Source organism: Apis cerana, linkage group LG16, assembly GCF_029169275.1.
Source record: "Apis cerana isolate GH-2021 linkage group LG16, AcerK_1.0, whole genome shotgun sequence".
Taxonomy (NCBI): Eukaryota; Metazoa; Arthropoda; class Insecta; order Hymenoptera; family Apidae; genus Apis; species Apis cerana.
The window spans coordinates 2,929,796-2,955,392 of record NC_083867.1 but is presented as its reverse complement, the minus strand read 5'-3'; the positions used below and the strand labels follow the sequence as shown (position 1 = coordinate 2,955,392).

The following is a 25,597-nucleotide window of genomic DNA, read 5'->3' as shown; positions in this document are numbered from 1 at the left end:
AAAAGAACAGAAAATTATTTATTATATTGTTAATTTTTGATATTACTTTTATTTTTTAATCTTTTAATTGTTATTCATTATTTCAATTTATTATTACTTTACTTAATTGATTATCAATTCGATTCTATCGAATCTTTAAGAAAATGATATCGATAGCGGTGTCTGCTACTGTTGTTGAATGATAACGTCTGTTTATAAAGCATTAATTTATTAACGTAAAATAATATTATTGCATCTATTTTTAATTACAGTAGATTATTTTATAGATCTAATGTTACTTGTCATGTACAGTATTAAATATATTTTCCAGAAGAGCAATTTCTGGAAATTCACTCTATAAATGTTGAATAGGTTAGGGCTCAACATAAGATATTTTTAAATATTTCATGATATTTTATTATACTTTCAAAAAATTTTGAAAAAAAGTATAAATCTGAAATAAATATTATTTATTATATATTTATTAATTCAAGAAATGAACAATAATTATTGATTATGCTTTTTATGTTTTTAAATTTTTTTAAGACAAAAATATCATAATGGATCGTGGCAAGGCAGGAATTGGTAGAGGTGCAAAAAATAAGATTGCTCAGCATCCTTCTGATCTATTTGCACTTGGATCCAAAAGTTCACGTAATGAAAATTCTGATGTTAAAAGACCAGGTGTTATTCATTCTAAAGCAAGTAGTAGTTCTTCAACTTCTGGTAAATAAAATATTATTTTTTGATTTAAAGATTTAAACAAAATTAAACAAATTATTTGATGAAATTTATTTATATAATTTTTAATTTATATTAATAATTAAATTTATATAATGTATAACAAATTATGTAGGAAATGATAGAAAAAAGGAGTCATCATCAGGATCACTTCAATCTTTTCAATACATTCCACAAAAAAAACCTAAACTTGCAGCGCATGTTTCTCATCAACGACCACCATTCTCAAGTGCTGAAGCTTGGGAATTAGTAGCCATAGATAGTGATCCAGCAGATTTTGTTCCTATGGTTCTGGAAGCTAATGATAATGATGAAGGTGACAAAGTTATAGGAATTATTTGCGGTGCCATAAAAACACTTAAAAATCAGAAATGGAAACCTGATACATTGGTTTATATGGGATTATTGTATTTGGCAAAAATTCGTCCTTCTATGTTTTCAAATGATTGTATATTACATGCATTATCATCTCTGTTAAAACGAGATCAAGGACATAATTATAAAACAAAAGGAAATCCATTGGTTCCTGTACTAGCAGCTAATTTATTAATGAAAGGATTTCATGATAAAAGAAATTGGCCAGAAATTTTTGTTAAGGTTATTCATGAATACACATGATTTATTTCAATATATGTGTATATTATATATATTATAATATACATATTATATATATATGTGTATATTATATATATTATAATATACATATTATATATATATATGTAATATTTAATTTAGAATTAATTTTTCTTATTTTTTTTAGTTGTATATTGAAGATGCTTTAGGTGAAAGAGTATGGGTTGATCATGAAGAATGTAAAGGTTTTGTAGATAATATTTTAACAGGATTTAATACAAGGCATCCACCAAAAAGTATTCTACAACCAGAACTATCTGTCTTAACACCACGAGATTGTCATAGTCCATCTACAGTTGATGATGAAGATCCAGGATCTTCATCTGTACAGTTTTCTGGAGATAAAGAAAAAATAGAATTTCCTATTACCCCTAGATATGCTCATTGTATAGAAAATATAGAATTTATTGTTCTTGAAGCTGTAAAAGAACAATTGAATAGGCGGCAACCAGAGTCAATTACCAAGAATTTTTTAAAGTTACTTTCTTCAGCCTGTGGTTTTGTAGAAATTAGGAATATTGCTGTTCCAAGATTAGAAGTATGGTTACATAATCCAAAATTAATGAGACCTGCTCAGGAATTATTGAGCTATATTTGTTACAATTGTACTTCTCATACACAAAGAGATGTTGAAGTTATAAGTCAATTAGTAAAGATGAGATTAAAAACCAAAGCTGTAATTAATCTATATCTAAATGGTGTAAAGGAATTAATTGGCTTGCATCCTGAAAATTTATCTACTATTTTAAAACATACTATTTATAACGAATTATCTAATGCAAGAAATCAAAACAATATGCCAATGTTAGGAGTAATGTTTCAAACGTTACCCGAACAAGCGGCTAAATTACTTGCAGAAATATTTCAGGATTTATTAATGAACCGAGAAGATTATCTTAGACCTTTACGTGCTTTACTCAGAGAAATAGTACGTGTTTGTCGACACGATATTAATTTACTTACTTTTGCACGTACATTGATGTCCGAAAGACAGGATATAGCGCAACAATTGCTTAATTTTGAATTCAAAGAACGAGTCTTCATTTCAATTGCAGATTTATTGTGCTTATGTATGTTACTAGCTATCAGTCCACAAGTTAAAGAAGCTGTGGCATTGGCACAAAGAGGTGATAAAAAAGATATAGCTTTATTACATCAATTTCAGAATATGGTAGCGACAATACAATTCGAAGCTGTATTATGGCTACAGAATTCGGCGCCACAAATGTACGCCATTGGAAAAAATGAACTTCTTCATGCCTTACATAAAATTTTACTGCTTGAACCACCAGAGCAGTATTATAAATTAGATAATTGGCCACCCGAATCTGATAGAGTGTTTTATTTACGTTTAATTTCGGATGTTCCATTATTACAAAATACATTGTTAAGACTACTTCTAATTGGTTTTTCAAAAGTACATATCTATAGAAATTATTTATTTATTTATAACATATTTGTAACAATTTAAGTATTTTAGATTTTATGTTTTAGGAAAATGGTATTACTCATTCAGAAACGTTAGATCTAGTAGATCAATTAATCAGACGAGCGGCAGCTAATTCAACTGAAAGTTTTCCAACATTACAAGCTGATAAATTAGATATAATTGAACTTATTTTTAATTTGTGCATTTATCAACCACCAGGAACTATAAATATACCATCAAAGTATTTACAAATTTTAATTATATTATAAATTTATCTATTTTATAGAATAAAATTCATATTATTTATTTGTTTTTTTTATTTAGCTATGTACCACCTACTTTGGCAATATCAAATTTATATTGGAAAGGATGGATAATGTTATTAATATTAGCTGCTCATAATCCTTCTACTATTGGTGCTGTTGCATGGAAACGGTATCCTATCTTACGAACTCTGATGGAAATGTGTATCACGAAGTATGTTTAAATTTTTAGAAAAAAATTTAAAAAAAAAAATATTTATATATATTTCAGTAAATTTCTTGTCATGTAAAATTTTTTTGTAGCCATTTTTCTTATCCACCACCAACAATGGCATTACCGGAGATTATAGAACAAGAACGCTCTAAAGAATTACAAGTTGAAGCTATTGAGAAGCAAGAAATATTAGAATATGAATCTCATTTAGCTGCTGCATCAACAAGAATACAAATATCAGAACAAAATAGTTTATTATTATCACAATTAATGACTATGGAACCAACTGGTATTGCAAGGAGACCACCTCCAGCAGTATTAGAACAAATTCAATCATTAAATATGTCTCACAGATTAGGGCATTTGCTTTGTCGATCTCGCAAACCAGATTTTTTATTAGATATAATACAAAGACAACAACAAAGTTCATCTCAGAGTATGCCATGGCTAGCAGATCTTGTACAAAATAGTGAAGGATCTCTTAGTCAATTACCTGTACAATGTCTTTGTGAATTTTTATTATCTACCAGTGCTCAAGCTGTGGAGAAACAACCAAGACAACAACAATTATTAGTCCATCTTCAAATGTTACTAACTGATCCAGAACAAGATCGACAACATGCTTATGAAGTATTAGAATATTTCTTAAGAAGACTAAGCAGCCAACAAACTGGTAGTCGTCTTCAAGCAATTACAGGTTTAAAAATGGTACTTGGATCTATACCTACTGAAGAAGAATCTATGGATATAGATGGAGAAAATGAAAGGTAATTTAATACATTTTTTATTTCTTTTTTTTAATAACTTTTCTTCAAATTAAAAATTAATATAAACTGTTTCTTGTAGAGAAATCTGGCTTCTTCGTAAATTACCATCCATACCTCATTTCTTATCAGTACGATCTTTAGTTTCTACTGCTCTTCGAGGTGCGTGTCAAGTCGAAAATAATCCAGATCTTGTACATGCATACATATCTTATCTTGCTGCACATACTACAGAAGATGATTTGCCTGATTTAACTGATTTGGCTAATGAAATATCTCAATTAGTGGTTGAACGAAGTACAATTATAGCAGCTATTTTACCGCAACCAGAAATTGATAGTTCACAAGCTAAACAAACTTTACATGCATTCATGGTAATTTTTTGTAATTATTTAGAAAAAGCTCGATCTCCACGAGCAGAAGAATATACGTGGTCTGAGAGTCAAGATCAAATATTAGTACAATGGAGTACAGGAGAAGAATGTACTATGCATATTCTAGTTGTACATGCTATGATAATTTTATTAACATATGATTCTGATGATGATGTATTATTCGATGTTTTACTAGAAACATGGTTTCCATTAAATACAGAACCACCAAAAGCATTCCTCGTTGATACAAGTGAAGAAGCTTTACTTATACCAGATTGGTTAAAATTAAGAATGATTAGGAGTAGTGTACCTCGTTTAATTGATGCAGCTCTCAAAGATTTAGAACCACAACAATTGGTTCTTTTTATTCAGAGTTTCGGTATTCCTGTACCTTCAATGACTAAATTATTACACACGTTAGATGCTGGTGTGCAAATCGATCCGAGTTCAGTTGGCGAAGCAGTACTCGATAAAACGTATATGGCACAATTAGTTGAAGTACAACATAGAAGAGGAGCAACAGGTGGATTAGTTTTTGTACAAGTTTTGCAATTGATGGAACCACAATTACCTGACGAAAATGCGATAACCATTGGACAATTACAAGAGCCTTTACCTTTAAGTGCTATGGTTCAAAAACAATCTGTTATACAATCTTCTGTTAAAACGGATGTTCCACATTTAATCAATAGATTATTCATTGAAAATATATCAATGAATCAAAAAATGGATGCATATCGTCGATTACATAAAACGTTAGCAAAAGACTTACAGAAATATGCCAAAGAAAGTGGAGCTGTTGTATTAGCAATACAACATATATGTAGTGTACTAAGTTCAATGCAGGTTAAACAATTTTTAGCTTCGCTTGTACATATGCCACAATATTCTTGTACTTTAATGCGAGTAATATTGTTGCCTTTAAAAAAATCATCGACTTCTAAACAAGTAATTGAATTAGCTCGTAATATGTGTTTAAACTTGATACAATTAATAGGTGATGTAAAAGCACCAGTTTTATCTATTTTACGAGATTTTGCAAATGTGCAATTAACTAAAACACCGAAAAGTATAGAATTAACTATGTTGATGCAAAATCGAGATCCCGGATCTATTTTGGAAAGCACAGATCCAGTAAATTTAGAAGCAGTCGGACGTAAATTATTAGATATTTGTCTTAAACAACAAAAAACCGATGTTCTTGTTGAAGCAATGGCAAGATTATTAGTAAATGATAGTAATGAAGGTATTTTAAAACCACGAACTGGTTTACTAATTGATTGGCTAGCATCTGTTGAGCCGGAATTGATTGGAACATGTCCTACTCTTCAAATGAAACTTTTATTTGGAAAAACTAAGATAGAAATGAAAATTGATAATAATATTATGAGCTCACATTCATTTAGACCTTATTTATTAACTTTATTAACACATAGGGCGAGTTGGGCAACTTTGTACAAATGTGTTGGACATTTATTAGATAAATGTGATAATGGGTAAATAAAAAATAATTTAAAAAATAATTTAAAAAAATAATGATTTAAAGATAATAAAATATTATTTTTATAGGTATGATCCAACAGCTGTTTTAGATTTTTTGTGGGCATTAACTTGTAATCCAAAACTTTGGCAAGGCAGAGATAAATTCACACCAAAACATTATGTTCCAGAAAATATTTTACTATTACATGATGAACAATTATTAACACTTGTTGCATATATAGTTGCAGAAGCTGTTATCATATATAATTGTCAAAATAGAAATACCGCACTTGCACGAATGGATTCTCGCCTTGACTTGTTATTACACTGTATTTCTACAGATGATCATTTAGTAGCTAGTGTTGTAAAATATTTGGCTGAACGTATGATGAATGATGCAAAGTATGTTTATTTCAATATAAGAATTTTCTATATATTTTTTCTTGTAAAATTGTATTGAATTTTTTTTAAATATTCTGGTTTTTTATTTTTAGTATTGATTCTGATATGGTTCATCAATTCTTGTTACATATGTATATGAAAATACCAAAAGTAATATGTTATTTAGATACATTTCAAAGTAAAAAATTTGTTGGAGAAGCAAAAATCACAGAATGGACAGGTTCTGTTTTAGATTGTATGAGTCATTCTTTGTTAACTGCTTTAGCAGCAACACCAAGACAAAAATCATGGAATTCTAGATCTCAAGACTTTGAATTATGTGCTCGAAAAATGGCTGCTGTACATCCTATTTTAGTGTTACGACAACTTCCAATGTTAGCATCATCACTAATGGGAAGATGTTATTTGGATTTTAGTCAGTTTAGAACAGGTCATCATTTAAATCTTTTTGTACAAATAATGGGATTACTAGAATTATTACAACCACATTTATTTAGTGATGAACATCAAATTGCTTTGGAAGATACCTTAGAAAATTATTTTCAATGTTTTCAAGTATGTAAAGAAATATTTATATATTATTAATATATATCAAATTAAAAATTATTGATCTATTTTATTTTCAGAATTATGGTCCAGTAAAAGATCTCATACCACTCTTAAATAGATTTATTACATTACTGCAAGCATATATTTCTTATGATCCACAAAGGGCATTAAAATATTTACAAAAACATGCTCAGGTTCTTCAGTAAGTAATACCTTTGATCTTTTCTAATATATTACAGATATTAACTTACACTTACATATAGTGAATTGCAGGTACATTATCCAAATTTAGTTACACTTAGAACACTTGTATCAGGCATTCCAGTGCCAAGAGAAGGAGAAGATATAGAAGAGGTTTTAATTACTGTACCTCCTACTCCACTTCCAATAGAACCTATTATTCCACAGCATTGGCCATCACTATTAACAACATTATCTAAACTGCAAGGTGAAGGTATGATTCTGAAATTTGCTTTGATTTCTATGAACTTTTATTGTGATATCAGAATATATAAATTTTAATATGTTTTAGATGTATTTAGTGCTCTTCAAGAAATTGAACATTTATCATCTCGAAAACCTTCAGTTTTAGAAACTATAACAGATAATATAGCAGAATTACTTGTATCTCCACAAAGTAACATAAGATCTCTTGCTCATACATTATTAGCAAGAGCGTTAAAACATCGTCCTGCATCAAATGCAAATATCTTATCTGCATTTCAGAGGTGTTTGGATAGTTCCAGGGCTGATATTTTAATGTCAGCTCTAGAAAAGTTACCGGAAATTGTATTATGTATGCAAGGTATAATTCTTTTTTCTTTATTTTAATATAATATATATATATATTATATATACATATATATACACATATATTATATATATATTATATTATAATATAAATATAAATATAAATATAAATATAATATAAATTTTATTTAATAAATTTAATTTTACATTATATATAAATTATATTTTATTTCAGAACATGCTTTACCATTGATGCAGAAAGTATTTGAATTAGGAGTAAATTCAAATGTGAATACTATACCATATATAAATAAAACTATTGCTCTGTTAAATACACAACAGGGTTGTTAATATCATAAAAATTGTAATTTTATATTTTGTATACAATGAAATCAAAAATTTTTTATAAAGAGACAATGAACAATCATTGCACTTATTGTATTTTCTTTAGGTAATAATACATTTTTTATAATAAAATTAATTTGATATTATACACAAATATACATTTATAGTACAAGTACATTATAAATAATAACATGTACATAAATATACAACAGATTACAAAAGATGTATATATTATAAAAAGGCTTCAGGTGGTACATTGTTAACTGTGTACATATTCATAAATGTAGCAATAGCAGTCCTAATATCCCAGTTGGCATCTTCAAGATACTGATGACAAAATTTCATGTTCATTGTAGTCAATTCATGTAAAAATGTAAGCAGTTGTTCTTTTTCAGAAACACTAAACACTGTTGGAATAAACTTTGGAACGTTTTTTAATTCAAATCTTATTTCATTGTTTCCTGATAGATTAGCTGGTGTTCCATCAAGATAACACTGATCATTAGTAATGCAATATTCATTATCTTCTTTCTTCATAATTATAAAAGTTCTGTTGAAAAACATTGGTGGACATTGATTGACATCTCGAAATGAAAACATTCCTTGCACAGAAATTGCAAGATGGATTTCTCCTTCATACAATAAATCCACATGAAATGATTTGAAATGATGTATTGTAGGTGGTTGATTTTTAAGTGCAGAAATAATTTTTTCTGGACCACGTAATAAAAATTCTTGACACTTAGCATAATCAACAAATTTTAGTAAATTTCTATTTGTTACAAATGTTTTAGTCAATTGTTTATGAACATAATTTGAAACAGGTCCTAAAGTCATAGAATAGAGTGCATCTCTATCATATAAACCATTTATCACTTGCCTATCATCTTGATCATATAATGTAAAATAATGCTTTACAAATTGCTTGATTAAACAAGTGTTTGTACCATCTCTTAAATAATTACTTTGAATATTGGGAACAAATTTTTGTTCCATACCTATTACAATTCCATCCAATTTTTGTAAATGAGGAAAAATATTTTTTACTGCTTGGATATAATCATGACACTTATTATATTTTATACATAATGGATTTCCATCCAACCAAAGCTCACTTATTTTAAATTCACTAAAATAGCGTAAGTACTCTACATCTGCAATTTGATTATGGCGCAAATCTAATTTGGTTAAATGATAATTAAAAAATTTTTCAAAAAAGATAATGCTTGTGATTTGATTATATCTTAAACTCAATTCTCTAACAGGTAATCGTGAATCACGATTATTGCTTAAAATTCCCATTTTAGTACATCTTAAAACAAAATGCAATACTTTGGGCAAAGATATGGGACAATATATAGAGCTTAATGATTTTTCATTTTCAAAATCATCAAGATTCAATATTTTTTTTGTAGGTTCATATCTATAATAAAGTGCTTGCGCTATAATTCTATTAGGATTTAATTGTAAATTTTGAGAATCTGTATATCCTAATATAATATCAATGTGTAATTCTTGTCCATTTGATAATGTTAGACATAAATCTTGTTTCACAAGATTTTCAATAGCATTACAACTACATTTTGTCAAGAAAGTGCTTTTGTTGGGATTTTCTTCTTTATACATAACAGGTAATATAATTTCTGGTTCACAAGCAATAATAATAGTTCGTAACACTTCTGCTGCTTTGAATTGTCCTATGCCAAATAAAATGAACTTGTGCCATAAATCTTGACGTGATGCCAAAGCTGATTCTTGAGCATTAAATGATGGTTTAATATGTGTCAGACGTAATGGTTCCCAACTTATAATATTTTCAGTCACTTCTACATTTGCCATTATTCTGATAATACATGTAAATAAAATTGATTTATAATAAAAATTTATAATTTCATAAAAAATATAATTAAAATTGATAAAATATGAAATCACTCCATAATACGATCGCTTAAATTTATAAGATTTATTTATAAAACATTTTTAGAATATTAAATATTAATTATAATAAAAAAATTATGTATTTGTAATAAATAAATAAATACTATTCATATACATATTTGTTTAAATATATAACAAATTGATTAAATAAATTATTCTAAGTAAGAAAAATTATTTAATGGAAAAAATCACTGATTTCAATGATATATTAATACTGAGATTAAATTTATTTTACAGTTACAAATTTTTTGTTTGTAATAATTTTTTACATGAAATAATTTATCAAAATCATATATTTTTAAAGTATATATTTAATATGAAAAAACATATAAATATTTATTAAAATTTTTAATTTTTTAAAAATTTAGAAAATATTTCTTATTATTTAAAAAAATCAACTTTAATTTAAATTTCATTTATATTTTTTTCATGAAACGTCATATTTTTTTATATTAATTTATTTTTATTAATATAATAATTACAGCTTATTATTAAAATTAACTATTATATTATTTAAATATAAAAGAATTCTTAATTTTTAATTTTAATTTTAATTTTAATACAAGTAGATAAAATACACAGATAAAATATAGAATAGATCTACCTATATTTTATGAAATTTTATAACTCATGTGTTCTGAATTATCGATTGTACAAGAAATCATTTAAATCATAGACTACACAAGAAATATAGAATAAATTTAATATTTAATGAAATTTTGTGTTTCATACTTTGAAATATTGATCAAGAAATCATTGGTACCGATAGATAAGATATATAATAGATATGATATATTATTTATGATAAATTATCATTCTATTTTGAATCGATAATATCACATATGAAAATAGCAATATGTAGTCCAATTATACAATGATATGAAAATGCATTAGATGATAAAGTCTATTTTATATTTAATTGGTAATATATTAATTTAATATATTAAGAAAATAGTTAATTTGAGATGGCAGCACATGTATGACTCACAAATGGGTTGGGCGTTAAGAATCATTTTTTCATATATACATTGTGAATATTAATTGTACATAAAATAAATTTTTTCTTTTTTGAAATTGTTAAATATAATTTAATGACAGAATGACAAAGCAATTGTACTTATTTTTATTCTCTTTATATTTTATGTGTCAAGGTAAAATTTATAAAATTACATGTGTTTTATTTATGTCTATAATGATTTTTACTTTAAAAAATAAAAATATTATTTAAAATCTTTTTAAGAAGATCTTTTATGAAGAAATATAAAATTAATAGAAACATATTTATTTAATATTTTTGTAAAATTATTTTATAAATATTATTTATTAATATTATAATTTTTTATAAATTTTATAATATACAAATTAATGTATGAACATAATTTCATATTTTTTTTTATATATATCTTTAGTTATATATTCCATTCAAGAATCAAATCCTTGTCAAATTCCATTAATTATTAGAGGATCTTGGTTTTCATGGGAAAATGGAAGAAACACATTAACAGAAATAAATGCAGAAACAATGACTAATCGTGGAAAATGTGTTAATATGTTGGAAGAATATCATGTTAATTATACATTTGTGTTTCAAAATGAAGCATGTTATCATTGTGTTAAATTAATTGTAAGAACAGTAAATGTATTGGAAAAACTTGAAGGTAAAATAATTATAATAAATTTAAAAAAATAAAAATATATATATAATATATAAAATATATAAAATATATAATATATAAAAACTAATATTATTACTCTTATTTATATTTAGCATATTGTGTGAATTTGCCTAATGATATTGAGCCAACAGTGGAAAATGTATGTAGAGGATTACGTCCTGATCAACAATTAATAACATTATTTTCAGAAAATTATGTTCCTGTAAATTGTAGGTCATCTCTTGAAGGTGTTTGGCAATTTGCATATCAGGTATTTATTTAATAGCTGAAATAATAAATATATACTATATATGAAGGAATTTATTTATTTTTTTTTATTGTCATAGAATCGATTCAGATTTACAGGAGAATGTAATCATCCAGATGCACAAATTAAATCATGTCAAACTGCAGGAACACAATTCCTAATAACTAATCAGAAATTTAATATAACATATAAACAATGTCCTGGTATGAAAAATACTTTTGATGGAGGTAATATTATTATTTTTTGATTATTTCATTTGATTAATTATTATTTTTATAAAATTATATTACTATTCTAATTACTATTCTATTTTGTTTTGTTTTTTTTATTCTATTATAGTTGTAGAATATAGTTGTTTGGGAGATTGGTTTGTTGATAAAAATCATTTTTTTGCCGTTGCAAATACAAAAGAATCTAGAAAAGATGAAAAATATCGATGTTTCCTAAAAAATCGTGATGATGACTTGTTTATTGGAGTATCTATTACTGCAGAATGTAATACATTAAAAACAGTTGAAAAAAGTCCAGAACGTTTAAGAGTAACACCTGTTAAAGCAGAAGTGGTAGAGCCTGGATGTAGATTACCAGAAGATATGAGTGGACAATGGATAAATACTGCTAATATTGATGCAGATATATTTATTAATGAAACACATATAATTGAAACTTGGTATCCTGATGAAGGTCGTTATAGACGCACAATTTATGTTTGTCGCGAATCAAGAGACACCAGAGTGATGATGGCTAGATTAACTGTTGATGGATGGTATTGATATTATAAGGTACTTAATATATAACATAATTTATCAATGCTTAATTAATTTTTATTTTCAGTCAAAAAGATTATGTTTGTTTTGATTTTGTACCCCGGCATCATAATATTATTAGATATCGACGTGGCATAGCAGTTATCAAAGATGATTTTCATACAGTTTGTTCTTGGGTTCAATTTCCAAACAAAGAAGCTTGGAAGTATGACTTATTTTTAGGTCAGCATTAAATTATTTTATTTTATTGTATACTAAAATTATGCTTACTAAAATTTTCCATTCATATTTATAATGTCTTTATATATATATATATAGCTAAAAATCCCGTACCTGTACGTTGTCCAGTAGCTGGCAAATATATGTTTACTCAAAAAGGAGATGTTTTATTTGAAACCAGAATTTTAGGAGGCGTTACATTATCTCCACGTCCAAACATATATTGCAAACAAAATATTTCAGATTTTTCTGTATGTGATACTGACCAAAAGGAAATTGCTATTGATGAAACCTATTGTTTATCAGTAGATCATTTAGGAAGACCTGTGGATATTTATAGTGAGTCCAATTATTATAGAAATAAAACGACATTTTATATTAATTTCTAAATTCCTAGGTTTACCGGATTACAAAATGAAATGTATTGGATTTTGGAAAGAAAATTTAAAATCATATTTAATAACCTATGACGAATTAGATCCTTTCAGTAAATATCGTTGTTGGGTATATCAAAGAGCTGATTTAAATAAAGTTCTTATGTCTCAAGCTATTGGACCGTTTTGTGATCTTAAACAGGATGTTACAAGCAGTAATTATACTGAAGGTGCTGCAGTTGCATTAGAATTACAGGTAACAAAATGTTCTTGTAAATTTATTTAATATAATTCTATAGATGTTTTGTAATTAAATTTAGGAATATGAAAGAGAACGTGATCAGTGTCCAATGTATTTTGATGATGGAAGTAATCCATGGATCATAACTGAGAATTATATAAAAATATTTCATTATGGTAATGGAAGTATAAGGACTTCAGTTTCATATTTATTTTTATTTTTGATAATCAGCATATTTTACATATCTTTAATAGAAACATAATATAACATATTTTATTAGGATAAGTTTCATTTACAGATATTATTGATAATAATAATAATAATTAATTAGATTTATAGTTTTAATTAATAATTTTTTATTTTCATAAATTCCGTCCATTTTTTTATGTACAAATAATTTGTTAAACTTAAATAACTATATATAATATAAATATATTATAAATAATTATATATATATATATATATATATATATATATATATATATATAAAATTATTTAAATGCACTTATTTATTGTAATTATCTATTATAAAAAGATGTTTTTTATAATATTGTAATATAATGTTTATTGTTAATATTAAGTGCATTTAAAAACGTGCCTTATATTTAAAAATGTTAATGAAAAAAAAAACAATAAATTTTAGAATTTCATCCATATTTTATAATTTTTTATAATGATCTGAAATTGTTTATAAATATTTACAATAAAGCATAAATTTATATAAAATTAAAAGCTTATTTTTTTATTATTTATTATATTATTTATACTTACATTTTATACTTTATATATGTATATGAATAAAGTAAAAACAAAAAATTATATAAAGAATTTATTTTGTCCAGCTGACTTTTGGTATATCAAAATGTTCTGTTAAACTGTCTAAATGCCTGTTAAATTCTTCTACTCGTTGTTTATGTGTCATTGAAGCTTTTTGTTTTATTCGTTCAGTTTGCTGCAGATATTATGCAGTTAAATGAAATTATTTTAAAATGTAAAATATTTATTTAAATAATTGCTTACCATTTTTTCTTGCATTTTTTGAAATGCTATTTCAGCTTTTGTTCGTTTAATTTCTACTATTTTGGGTTTTTCTTCTTCTATAATTTTCGTCACTTCTACCAATTTCTTTTTTTTACCTTCTTTATTTTTTTTTCTATTTTTAAATAGATAATAATAATATTAAAAAATTAAAAAATTTTTAAATATTAATATATAACTTTAAATTATTCGATAATCAACATTGACATTGAATTTAACCTATAAATAGAATTCATCAAATAAATACATACTTTTTACTCACGCTTTGATCATTTTTGAGTTTTAACAGTCCTTTTGCTACATGTGCATAAGGATCATCATCGGTTGTTGATGGCATATTAATTTTTTAAATAAATATTTATTATTTAATATCACTACCAAATATCGGTTTTCACGTTATACACGAAACTGTGTATTTTCTGGAGACAAATCGATTCTCGACAATATGTATAATCGATTATATGACGTCAAGCGTATGACCAATAACATTTTTAAATTGAACAACTGAACATAATTCAAAATTTCGTTATCTATTGTTTTAAAAACATACAATATTTTATTTTTTTTTATTTCATATTAATGATAATAAAAAATTTTTTAAAGGCAAGCTTCCATTTAAAAAATGGATTACATTGTTTTATTCTTTTATATATATATATATATATATATGTGTATGTATATATATATATATATAGATGTGTGTATATATACATAACACAACTGTTATATTTTAAGGATCATAATAAATTGGTATAATATTGTTAATAATTCTCCATTAATTATACAAGTTTACTTAGCATCATATTCGTGTACATATAGCAATCAATTGTTCATAATCTCTATGCCGTGATCTATTAATCTTAATTAAATAGTTTCAAAAATGTGTGTGTACTATATGATAATTAATATTATTTTGCGCTTGTATTCATACTAACTACCATTGTATCTAGATTAAATGCTATTTTTTCTTCATGAATTTAAGTTAGAATAACAGCACTGTTACTTAAATTGATTATCTGAAAACACAATATAAAAAATTGTTACTTATTTCTAAGGTGCTTGCAGGATGTACATGTCTTGTTATCATTTGCATGAGCATATTTGGTTTAAGCAAAATTTCTTTGTTTTTTTTTGAACTTTCTATAAATTTATATATGATTGAACAGATAACAGCTAAAGCTTAGATTTAAAAAAATTGTCTACAATAATCAATCATTCAATCCAGAATAAAATCATTACTGAACACTCCCTTGCACATTTGATCCCCATTCTATCAATATCTTGGGCTTTTCGATAAGGATGTGTAAGAACATAAAATTAGTTACACGTATTAACGAACACCACTTCTAGAATGTGCTATAAGCCACTGCAATGTTATATCAATATTGTCTTTTTCTTTGCATGAAATACTATAGCAACAGATTTCACGATCTTGAATAGCTGATAAATTCCTAAAAAAACACAAACTTATTATATATTTATTATTTGCTTATTATTATTATTTCTTTTTATAACAAACATACATTCTTTCTATGAGTCCATTTTCATCCAAAGCATGTGGTAAGTCCCTTTTATTACCTAGGACCAATACTGGTATACCAGATAATTGAGGTTTATCTAATAAATTATGTAGTTCATTGCGGCTTGCTTCAATTTTTTCAGAATCAGCTGCATCTACCATATATACTATTGCATTTACTCCTCTGCAATATCTCTCCCACATAGACCTAAACCTTGGTTGACCTCCAATATCCCAAACTTTTATAGTTACATTGCCTTTTGTTATTTTACGCATATTAAAACCAACTGTTGGAATCATATCTTCACTGAATTGTCCTGACTGAAAAAAAACATATTTAACAAGAAATATAAATATTTGTTTAATCATAAAAATTAAAATAAAATAATGATAAATACAACATAGACAAAAAACCTGCTGAAAACAATAAACCTGTCTCTCATAAAAAAAGATTTAATTTTTTTATTTTGTTTATAATTTTAATCTAATTATAATTTAAAAAGAAAAATATAATATTATTTTTTAGAAAATTATTGTAAAAATTTCTATGTTAAATTTCTATATTAGGGCGGATACAAGGTTTACATCGATGACAAAGTTATCTTAAATGAAATATGGAATCTAACCAAACGATGCACGATTCTTTTATTATACTGAATTATAATAATTTATTGATCAAGACATTTACATTCATATATATTTTACTTCGTTAGATAAAAAATAAGAATAATAATCATTAAATCACAGTAACAGAAGTAAGCTTTCGTACCGCTATAACATTCACGAAGGTGGTTTTTCCACTATATTGCAAGCCAACAAGGGTGAGTTCCATCTCTTCTTTCCAAAAGAGGGATTTAAACCAATCCAAAATTCGATTAATAAGAGCCAACATTTTTTATTCGATCGGAGGAAATCCAGCTCCACCGGTAGAAAGTGCACTTAAAGTACGCCGCTCACTGACTTTGACATGTAGTCATTTGCACTCGAATACGACGTCAGTCCGTCAGCTCCAAAGGTATGTACCGCGCTAGTCAGTGACTGGCGCTGACTAATTGCGGCACACTAGTTTATATGAGTCACAAGATACTATACACGAATTTATCTTATGAGAAAGTAATATCTTACATATTAAACAAGTTTATTGTACGTGATAGCAGATGATAGTCCAGTGATCTTGACAGTTCAGGCTTTGACATGCCAGCAGAAGATGTTACAGCGATTCTCAACTTGATGTTATTTACTTTCGATTAATTAATAATTTAGATGATCAGAATATTGGTGACTATTTTTTAATTTTTAAAATAAATATTAATAGATATTTATCGTATATATATATATATATATCGTATATATATGATGAATAAATATATATTATAAATGGTGGAATATATAGTTATTTGTAATTATATAAATTATCAATTTTTTGAAAATGGAGTTAATATAATAAAATATGCAATAAATAATTTTAAATTCATGAAATATTTTTTATATAATTAAAAGATTAATTACATAAGAATATATAAATTTATTTGATTCAATAAAATTTTCTATAATTTATATTTTTAATAAAAAAAAGATTATTTTATTGTGTGTATGAAATCATACAAAATATCATCACATTAGAACAATAACGAACAATAATTCGTTATTGTAAATATACGAAATGATTGCGACAAAATTAATTTGTGGCAATTTCTATGTAATTGTTGGTTCTTAATTTTCAATTCGATTTATTAAGAACAAAATATTATTTGATTATTATCTTAAAGATTTTTAATTTTTTTTCAGAAGTAATTATCAGATAATGCAATATAAGTTACGTTTTTATTTCTATACTATTGTTTCTAAATAACAATTTATTAATTGAAAATTGATTGAAAATTATTGTCTAAACAATAGAAATAAATATTAATTATGAATGTATCCTATATCTGTGCTACTATGCAAATGTTAAAAAGAAAAAATATTTTCTTTTATGTTGTGATAGTTTATACAATATATTATACATATATATATATATATATATATATATTTGAATCAATTTATATTTCACAATTTTTAATTTTATTAATATTATATTTATAATAATATCAATTCTTTTATTTAATTCTTTTATTTAATTATATAAAATCGTGATTTATGAAATTATATTAATTATTTAATAATTACACAGAGATTATTGTAATCTCTATTATTTATGCATGAGAAATAAGAATACAATAGAATTAAATCCGTTGTATATATATATATATATATATAGTACAATTGTTGTATATATAATTTTAATTATATATAATTCGAAAGGATTAGATAGATTTGAGTTCTAAAAATAGTATTTGCATTTTATTTCATATTTAATATGTTTATTTATTTGAATTTATATGTTATATTTCATTATTAAATTTAATTAATCTATAATTGATTTAATTCAATAATTGAAATTTGAATAAATAATAAACAATTTTCTTTATTTTTCACAAAAAAGATTAATTGCATGAGCACATGTTAAATTTAAATTGATAAATTTTCTTTTTTTCAAATTATAATATGGTTGATAAATGAAAAAGTACTCGTATTGTTCTCGAGTTCTTTAATCAAAAAATATTGATACGAGATTGCATAATTTTTCGTTGAATTAACGAAACATTTGTAGTAAAGTTTTAAATTATTCTTAACTCAAAAGGAATTATAATTTGTATTTTTGTATCGTTTGTTTAAAAAAAATGAACAATTTTCAAAAGTGAACAATTTTTCTTCAAAAAAAGAACTTGAGAATAATGATTATTGCTTAAATTTTCTAAAAATGTTATGTACATAGCCGCGATTACAAAACAATCATTAATCTCGAAGATTATTTTCATTCCTTTTTTTTAACATTTTATTCGTAATATCTAGATGTAGATTCGTATATAAATTATTATTATGCGCACGTTGATTCACGTTACCTGCCATTACATTTCTTCTCTTTCGAATTCTTCTTTGCTTATTCGATTTTTCTCGCGTGGCACAATACGTGATTATTTCAATTTTCTTCTTTTTCTTATGACAGTACAAAACTATCCTATCTATGTACAAGGTATACGAAACGTGCAAAGCGAACGAAACACAAAGTGAACATTTTGTGCGAACCAATCGTATCATTATACTATCCAATTATCTCTGTGATACAAAGTTCAATAATCATATCTTAATTGCTCTGTAATTTTATAGGTAAATATACAAATAATTTCTTAAACAAATTAATTTGAGGTTCTCTTTCAGAAAATGTGAGCAAGTATCGATGAAAATATTACATTGTGCAAATATGCGAGGCATGCAAAAAATTTTATATTCAGAAAACATTTGATATACGAGTGATCTTTGTCACAGATCTCTCGGATTACAAGCATTCGTTTAGAAAAATAGAAGTATGTGCTAGAATAAATTTGTGTGGAATTAGGAAACTTGATCTTTATACAAGAAAATATAAATACTCAATAGATTTTCTTAGTTCTAACAATAATTTCAACAACGATGACTTTGGAAAATTTGATTAACAATTTAACCCTATATAATATTATTTCATGTACAAAAAAAATGATAAAAAATCTCTTGATTAATTCGGCTTGTTTGATGACGCGTTCTGAGTTGAAACCTTAATGTCTAGATTACAAGTGATACGAAATATCTTGATAATCACAGCTTTAACATTAATGTGATCGTGTTACAATATAAAACGCGATTTCTTGCTTTTGATGAATTTTTGCTGACAGATCATTATCAGAACATTCTAGATATTAAGGCACATCAGTTTGCTCACAAGGCACGAATGACATTACTCTCTTGTTCTTTCAAAAATTGAACGTTCGGTAATTAATAATATGAGTTTCCTTAGCTTTGCGCGACTTCGCGATGCCTATAATAATATAGTCGGCATAAAAGCCAATCAGTGAAAAATCTTAAATATCTATAATATCGGTTAAGCATCTTCAATTAAATCATTATAATTATTTTCTTCGTTGATTAGTTTAATTTTTATAGCTTAAATGTTTCGTTTAATAATTTCTTAATTTATTCGCATATATTATTCTTTTTATTTTGTTTTTTGTTTTTTTTTGTTTTTTTTTTTTTAGTTCAATTTCAACTGAATGGCTTTTGAGTCGAACATATTAAATAGGTGATGTATTTTATGTACAATGAATATGTTACACTGTGTGTACTGCTACCGCGCAGATAAAATGTCTCTCAAAATCGAATGTGTACGCCAACGTCTTATATTGTAGTAAAAATAATAATTTTTAAGCAATAATTTATGATAAATACCCTTTATATGCGAAAATAAAAGATTCGCAAAATTTCGAATATTTAAAATATATTTAAAATCATAAGGCATGATGTATGATCAAAAAACTCAAATCAAAAATGTTTATAAAAATACACGTTGCATTAATTATCTTGTTATAATGTTCTTGCAATTTTTAATTATTTATAAAATTCCATTATATATATATATATATATAGGATGAGTCATTAACATTAAAATTTAAAATTTCTCCTATACTTTTAATATGAACAAATTTTTCTTTTTAACTTAATTACAATCCTGAACGAAAGATTTTTCTTTATTGCAAAGTTTGTTCCTTCATAATTGGCACATTTTTTTTTTTTTTTTTTACTTATAACAATTCAAATTAAAATCGGAGAAATTTTATATTCCAATATTAGACGATTCATTGTATACGGGTATGAATTTAAACCCAGTTTCCGCGGCATTTATATAACCATGAAACTTGGCATGAAAGTGCGTAGATTGTGTTTCATAGATCGGCCCAATTAAGGTCACGAGTTCTGGAATAAGTAATAAAGTATGAATTTTCTAATACTCGCGGGATCCTGGTAAAATGCAAAAGAGATCTTCCCGAATTATATAATAAAATACGGTCGCTGGCATTGTTACATAATTTAATCCAAGACTCACCGTTAACTCTCTTATATAATTCCTTGTTTTTATATAATCTTAGAACCGCGCGTAAACCGATGACAGTAAAAACATTTTGCGGATTGCTATCGTCTTGGTATATATATATATATATATATATATATTATATATATATATATATATATATTTGAACATTATGTAAATAGAAAAATGATTTTTAACAATGTTTATAATCTAATGAAAATATGAGATTACAATAAAGTCAGGTAATTTCACCCGAAAAACGTTCTCATTAATAAGAGTGAGAATTGTTCGTTATTTATGTAGATGTCGAAGATTGCATTTTACTATTGAATTTCATTATGGTCAATAAAAAAAAAAACAATTATCATTCTTCGATTATCGCTCTATATCGTAATATCTCTATAAATTATCACAACGATGTACATTATGAACACTTTATGTAATTTCCCCTATATTTTTGTCCAAAGATCTTATCAAAAGTTTGCAAGTCTATGCGAATTACAATTAGACGGCGGCTTTCTTTCTCGCATTCGAAGAGAGAGGCAGAGGATGATTCGACAACGAAATTATCTCTCGTCGGGCATGGTAAATGTACATACAGCGAACCGAAAAAGAATCACGAATACCTGAATCAGGAGGCCCAGGGATCCGTGACATTGGAGTCGTAACACATCCGGGACTACCTTTGTACATTGATTCGTATCACTCTTTCCCTCTTACTTTCTACCTCCTTTCACGAATACACGCAAACGCGATCGCAGAGTAATTTTGTACTCAATGTTTTCTCCACTCGAACCCGAAGGATCATTAGAATGGAAGGGCGAAGGAACGAAGCCCGGATGCGACTCGAGGAATCGATGAGAAAAGACGAGATGAATTTGATGATGGCTACAACGTAGCGTGATCGGGTCACTCGGTCGTTGTGTACGATTTCCTAAGATTGAGCTCCGAGGCGGCTAGGCTGTCGCCTTTCACGTAATAATCGGCCGCGTCTCTTCTTCCGGACGAATTGCCCATTGCTCCATTCGTCATGCCGTTCGTTTGATGATTCTGCTGATGATCTTTTTTCATGCCGTTCGTGATCGTTTGTTTCCTCTTCTTTTGCTGGTAGCTTTGCTGGTAGAATTCGTTGAACAGGAAGAAGAACATAGTTGCATGTAAGCCGATCCACCAGACGAATGCCTTCGGATAATTGCAGTCGATGAAGAGTAATTGGAACGCGTGGATCATTACCGCGACAAATTGGATCATTTGGAAGACGGTCAAATATTTTTTCCACCAAAGATATGGTTGTAATTTTGGACCCATCGCGGCCAACAGGTAATACGTATACATCACTATGTGAACGAATGTGTTCAAGAGTCCGAAGAAAGTAGAATGACCGCCTAGAAAAAAATAATTAAATGACAAGTTTGTGGCATTGAATGTTTATTACACGTACGATATAATATATATATATATATATATATAGAAAGGTTAAGTTTTCTTTTGAAAATTCTTTTCCAAGTTATTTTCTTTTTTCTAAATTCTAAAATCTTTGCCATAATATTTTGTTCATATATTTCAAAAGTTATACATAAATATTACTTCATATTTTTACATTCGATCAACTTTAAATTGTATAAGTTTGTTTGAATATTTAATCCAATCTGAGCTTCTTCAAACGTTTATTGTATTTATTTTTATTTGATCAGTGAAAAATTTTAGATAAAACTTTTGATGCAATTAATATTTTTATCGAGCTCTATTTATCGAGTACTATTGGAAAATAGTAAAAAAAAGGCTTACCTGGTGTGAATTTAACGCCAAACCACACTGACATTGGCATGCAACCATGGTGAATAACGTGCAATATTGACACATGATCGTTCTTCTTCCTTAATACAAAGAAGATCTACAAAGACGATGATCAGTGGATAAATTTAGAATGGGGGAATAAATTTTTATGAGACGAAGTATTCGATCTATTCCAATCTATAATTTTTACATACCGTGTCCATGAATTCCGTAAATTTGGAGAAATAATACCACCAACAAGCGTGCACCATCTGCGCTTTGAAAAATATCGATTAGATAATCACTTTAACGTTGCTCTTGACACGAATATGGTGAAAGATACAAATCCTTGGAGATATAGCGTTATCTTTTATATTCTATTTTTTTAATAGAAGATTTTTTCGTGATGATGAAAAATATGATATAATTATGATGAAAAATATGATATAATTATGAAAAAAAAAAAAAAAAAAAGAAAACTATAAAATTTTCCAAAGATTTGCCTTTGATAGGTTTGACGTCGATGAACAGTCGTAACTTTGTATTGTGCATCTGTGTAATCATGATAATCAATGTAATTGTCGTCGTGTAAGTGGTGTCTGTTTTTTTAAATCTTTGTTTTCTACTTGTTAAATGGCATTAATTGCACGAAGCATTTGTTTCAAAGTATGTTAGTTCAAATTAACTACAATATTTTCAAATACTACAGGAAATTTAGTGGCATATAGGCATGTGGCATAATGTTAAAAAATAAATAGAAATAGAGTAATACTAATAGAATAGAAACTACTAATAGAAAAGAAAATATAAAAATTTTCAATCATCCCAGAAATTTGTTAGAAAAATTCTCATAAAGGCAATGTTAAAAAATACATTGAATGATTATATTCGAAATATATATAACATTTGAATCATTAAATTTATGAATTAAACAAATTTTTAAATTTAGAATTTTGAAATATTTTTATATCTTCAAATTTTAATAATTATTTTATTTTAAATTATAGTTGAAATCTGATTTTTCGATTGGGAAACTATTTCTTTGATATTATAAATATTATTCGAAAAAAAAATTTATTCGCAGAATTTTCCCTTAAGAAATAAAAATATTTATCGCTATTTGTCCATTTCAGAAATCTTTTTCATTTTTTTCAAATTTATATTATCGAATTCTTTCCAAAATTTTCTTAATATCGTTATATAATTTTAATATTATAAAATTGCGAAAAATAGATGAAAATAGAAACGAATATTTTTATTTCTTAGAGTAATATAAAACGAAAATAAAGTTTTTTTTCTTGAATATTTACTACTTATGTAAAAGAAATAGCACTTTAAATATAAATTTTAAAACTAATTTCTCTAAGTACTAATTTTATAAACAAATATTTGATTGAAATGTAAGAAAATAATATTTCGAATAAATAATTTTTACCTTAGCATATTTTATAATAAAATATCGAAATCGTACATTATATAATATAAAAATATATGAAAAGCTTATAATTATAAGCTAAAAATGAAATTTCTGTTTTGAAATTTATTTTGAATTTTAATTATTTTTATTCAATAATTTTTATTCGATAACTTAACTATATTATTGATATATCGATATTTATCTCTAGTCTAGGGGCCGCACCTTTTGTATCCCCCACTAAGAACGATCCTAAAAATAATATTTTCAAGTAATATTCGATTCAAGTATTATTCAACGAAATAATATTTTTAAAATATATATATATATAACATTTGCTCTTAGAAACATTCTTTTTTTTTTTAATGCCTCAATTAAAATTTTCTTCCTAATCCTGTAATAATAAATAATTCATTCAGTTTAATCGTGTGCAGTTAATAGAATGCAGAGACTGTATTTAGTGTAATTTTTGCGTGTTAATGGGGAATTTCACCCACCCTTAGTACTTGGGGTCGATCACTGTAGTCTACGGGTTGGCACCTTAGAGAATAGTCGCCAGTCAGCCATCCGGACATTCCTATCTGCAACCACAACCGCCCAGAGGCCATTCTCCGATCAATGAAAAGAATAAATAAACGAAAGAGAAAGGCGCAGAAAAGAAAGGGGGCGTGCGCATGTGCATAATTCTCATAAGAAAAACTAATCGTGCTAAATGTTGTGATAAAATAATTGGACGATCGTGTGCGGTTAAGACAAAAGATTAAAAGTATTCCGTGAAGTTATCCTTTAATGCACCTGTTGCAACTCCAATATAATATTCTTACCTATTTTTATTTGTTTTTTTTTTTCTTTTTTTTTAATCTTTTTCCCCCCAAAAGATTTTCTCCTTAGAATCAAAGTGATTAATTCACCTGGATATCGAGCTCGTGTAAATCGTTTACCGATTGAACTCTCGATATCGATGGATTTGATGGAAAAAAAAAAAAAATTTGAAAATAGTGATATCTTTGTGCATGCAAACATGCTAAATTATACATATATTTCATTAGCACAAATGAAGGATGTGATTGTGTGCGATGAGGGAAAGGAAGAGACATGTACCAAAATAAATATATTTGTGGGATATTTTTGGAACATCGATTCCCAGACATTAAAATAAATACAAAAAATAATTTATTAATTAAGTTATAAACGATTTTTAAATTTTTACATTAGCAAGATAGAGGCAATGTGACGAAGAAGATAAAGTTGTCTCTATCTTATCTCATTTTATCCAACTTCGATTATTTGTAAGTTATAAAAATTGTAAGTTTAAAAAAATAAATAATCAAAATTTTTGTATATTAAATTTTTATATTCGTTTTGATCTCTAGAATCGATTTTCAAGAAATATATTCCAGAAATATATGTAATACCTTATATAAAGATATGAAAATAAAGATAAAAAAAAGCAACAAGCGGAATAGTATAATTTACTCTTCCTTCAAAGGCGGTTTCCTCCCTTGGTTGGCTGCCTACAAA

At 26.2% G+C, this 25,597-nt stretch overlaps 6 protein-coding genes across 24 annotated transcripts in view; 2 read left to right on the top strand and 4 right to left on the bottom strand.

The window, feature by feature from the left end:
- The first annotated feature begins 120 nt into the window (after positions 1-120).
- Positions 121-8,363, top strand: LOC108000410 (integrator complex subunit 1). Of its 4 annotated transcripts, XR_003698205.2 has the most exons (15): positions 121-351; positions 526-705; positions 836-1,317; positions 1,481-2,770; positions 2,848-3,023; positions 3,107-3,259; positions 3,349-4,026; positions 4,106-5,893; positions 5,967-6,281; positions 6,374-6,836; positions 6,908-7,032; positions 7,094-7,284; positions 7,363-7,635; positions 7,816-8,031; positions 8,138-8,363. XR_003698205.2 is itself a non-coding variant. In XM_017060717.3 (14 exons), the coding sequence occupies exons 2-14, from the start codon at positions 540-542 to the stop codon at positions 7,929-7,931; spliced, it is 6,216 nt and encodes a 2,071-aa protein (XP_016916206.1). In that variant the 5' UTR covers positions 121-351; positions 526-539; the 3' UTR covers positions 7,932-8,363. The 4 variants fall into 4 exon arrangements, 3 of the variants coding, with proteins under 3 accessions (XP_016916206.1, XP_016916207.1, XP_061942389.1); XM_017060717.3 differs by having other exon boundaries at positions 7,816-8,363; XM_062086405.1 differs by lacking the exon at positions 121-351 and adding an exon at positions 405-425 and having other exon boundaries at positions 7,816-8,363.
- LOC108000413 (nuclear RNA export factor 2-like) lies at positions 7,736-10,613 on the bottom strand. 3 transcript variants are annotated; one of them, XM_028667875.2, is made up of 2 exons: positions 10,596-10,613; positions 7,736-9,768 (listed from the first exon to the last, which is right to left on the bottom strand). In XM_028667875.2, the coding sequence occupies exon 2, from the start codon at positions 9,762-9,764 to the stop codon at positions 8,157-8,159; it is 1,608 nt and encodes a 535-aa protein (XP_028523676.1). In that variant the 5' UTR covers positions 9,765-9,768; positions 10,596-10,613; the 3' UTR covers positions 7,736-8,156. The 3 variants fall into 3 exon arrangements, with proteins under 3 accessions (XP_028523676.1, XP_016916209.1, XP_061942396.1); XM_017060720.3 differs by having other exon boundaries at positions 10,468-10,607; XM_062086412.1 differs by lacking the exon at positions 10,596-10,613 and adding an exon at positions 10,346-10,465.
- LOC108000412 (uncharacterized) lies at positions 10,561-13,719 on the top strand. The gene is made up of 9 exons (XM_017060719.3): positions 10,561-11,014; positions 11,273-11,521; positions 11,632-11,789; positions 11,866-12,013; positions 12,126-12,552; positions 12,621-12,775; positions 12,872-13,111; positions 13,170-13,402; positions 13,467-13,719. The coding sequence occupies exons 1-9, from the start codon at positions 10,963-10,965 to the stop codon at positions 13,647-13,649; spliced, it is 1,845 nt and encodes a 614-aa protein (XP_016916208.1). The 5' UTR covers positions 10,561-10,962; the 3' UTR covers positions 13,650-13,719.
- Positions 13,720-14,815, bottom strand: LOC114577870 (protein FAM32A-like). 2 transcript variants are annotated; one of them, XR_009833028.1, is made up of 4 exons: positions 14,677-14,815; positions 14,408-14,540; positions 14,159-14,339; positions 13,720-14,065 (listed from the first exon to the last, which is right to left on the bottom strand). XR_009833028.1 is itself a non-coding variant. In XM_028667930.2 (3 exons), exons 1-3 carry the CDS (start codon positions 14,760-14,762, stop codon positions 14,217-14,219), a joined length of 342 nt encoding a protein of 113 aa, XP_028523731.1. In that variant the 5' UTR covers positions 14,763-14,815; the 3' UTR covers positions 14,025-14,216. The 2 variants fall into 2 exon arrangements, 1 of the variants encoding a protein (XP_028523731.1); XM_028667930.2 differs by having other exon boundaries at positions 14,025-14,339.
- Positions 14,677-17,252, bottom strand: LOC107993422 (ADP-ribosylation factor-like protein 8B-A). Of its 3 annotated transcripts, none has more exons than XM_028664622.2 (4): positions 17,070-17,168; positions 16,714-16,992; positions 15,949-16,265; positions 14,677-15,876 (listed from the first exon to the last, which is right to left on the bottom strand). In XM_028664622.2, the coding sequence occupies exons 2-4, from the start codon at positions 16,834-16,836 to the stop codon at positions 15,756-15,758; spliced, it is 561 nt and encodes a 186-aa protein (XP_028520423.1). In that variant the 5' UTR covers positions 16,837-16,992; positions 17,070-17,168; the 3' UTR covers positions 14,677-15,755. The 3 variants fall into 3 exon arrangements, with proteins under 3 accessions (XP_028520423.1, XP_028520422.1, XP_061942405.1); XM_028664621.2 differs by having other exon boundaries at positions 16,714-17,006; positions 17,070-17,166; XM_062086421.1 differs by having other exon boundaries at positions 16,714-17,252.
- Positions 17,253-18,909: 1,657 nt separating this feature from the next.
- The window catches only part of LOC108000397 (elongation of very long chain fatty acids protein AAEL008004), a 50,894-nt gene continuing 44,206 nt past the window's right edge, over positions 18,910-25,597 (bottom strand). For 10 of the 11 annotated variants that reach the window (XM_028667859.2, XM_062086413.1, XM_062086418.1 and 7 more), the window contains 4 exons: positions 24,574-24,657; positions 22,878-22,934; positions 22,675-22,780; positions 18,910-22,271 (listed from right to left, as the gene is read on the bottom strand). In XM_028667859.2, coding sequence (XP_028523660.1) covers positions 21,796-22,271; positions 22,675-22,780; positions 22,878-22,934; positions 24,574-24,657 — 723 coding nt within the window. In that variant the 3' untranslated portion in view covers positions 18,910-21,795. The remainder of the gene's footprint in view (positions 22,272-22,674; positions 22,781-22,877; positions 22,935-24,573; positions 24,658-25,597) is intronic. The other variant, XM_028667862.2, reaches the window with a different exon arrangement.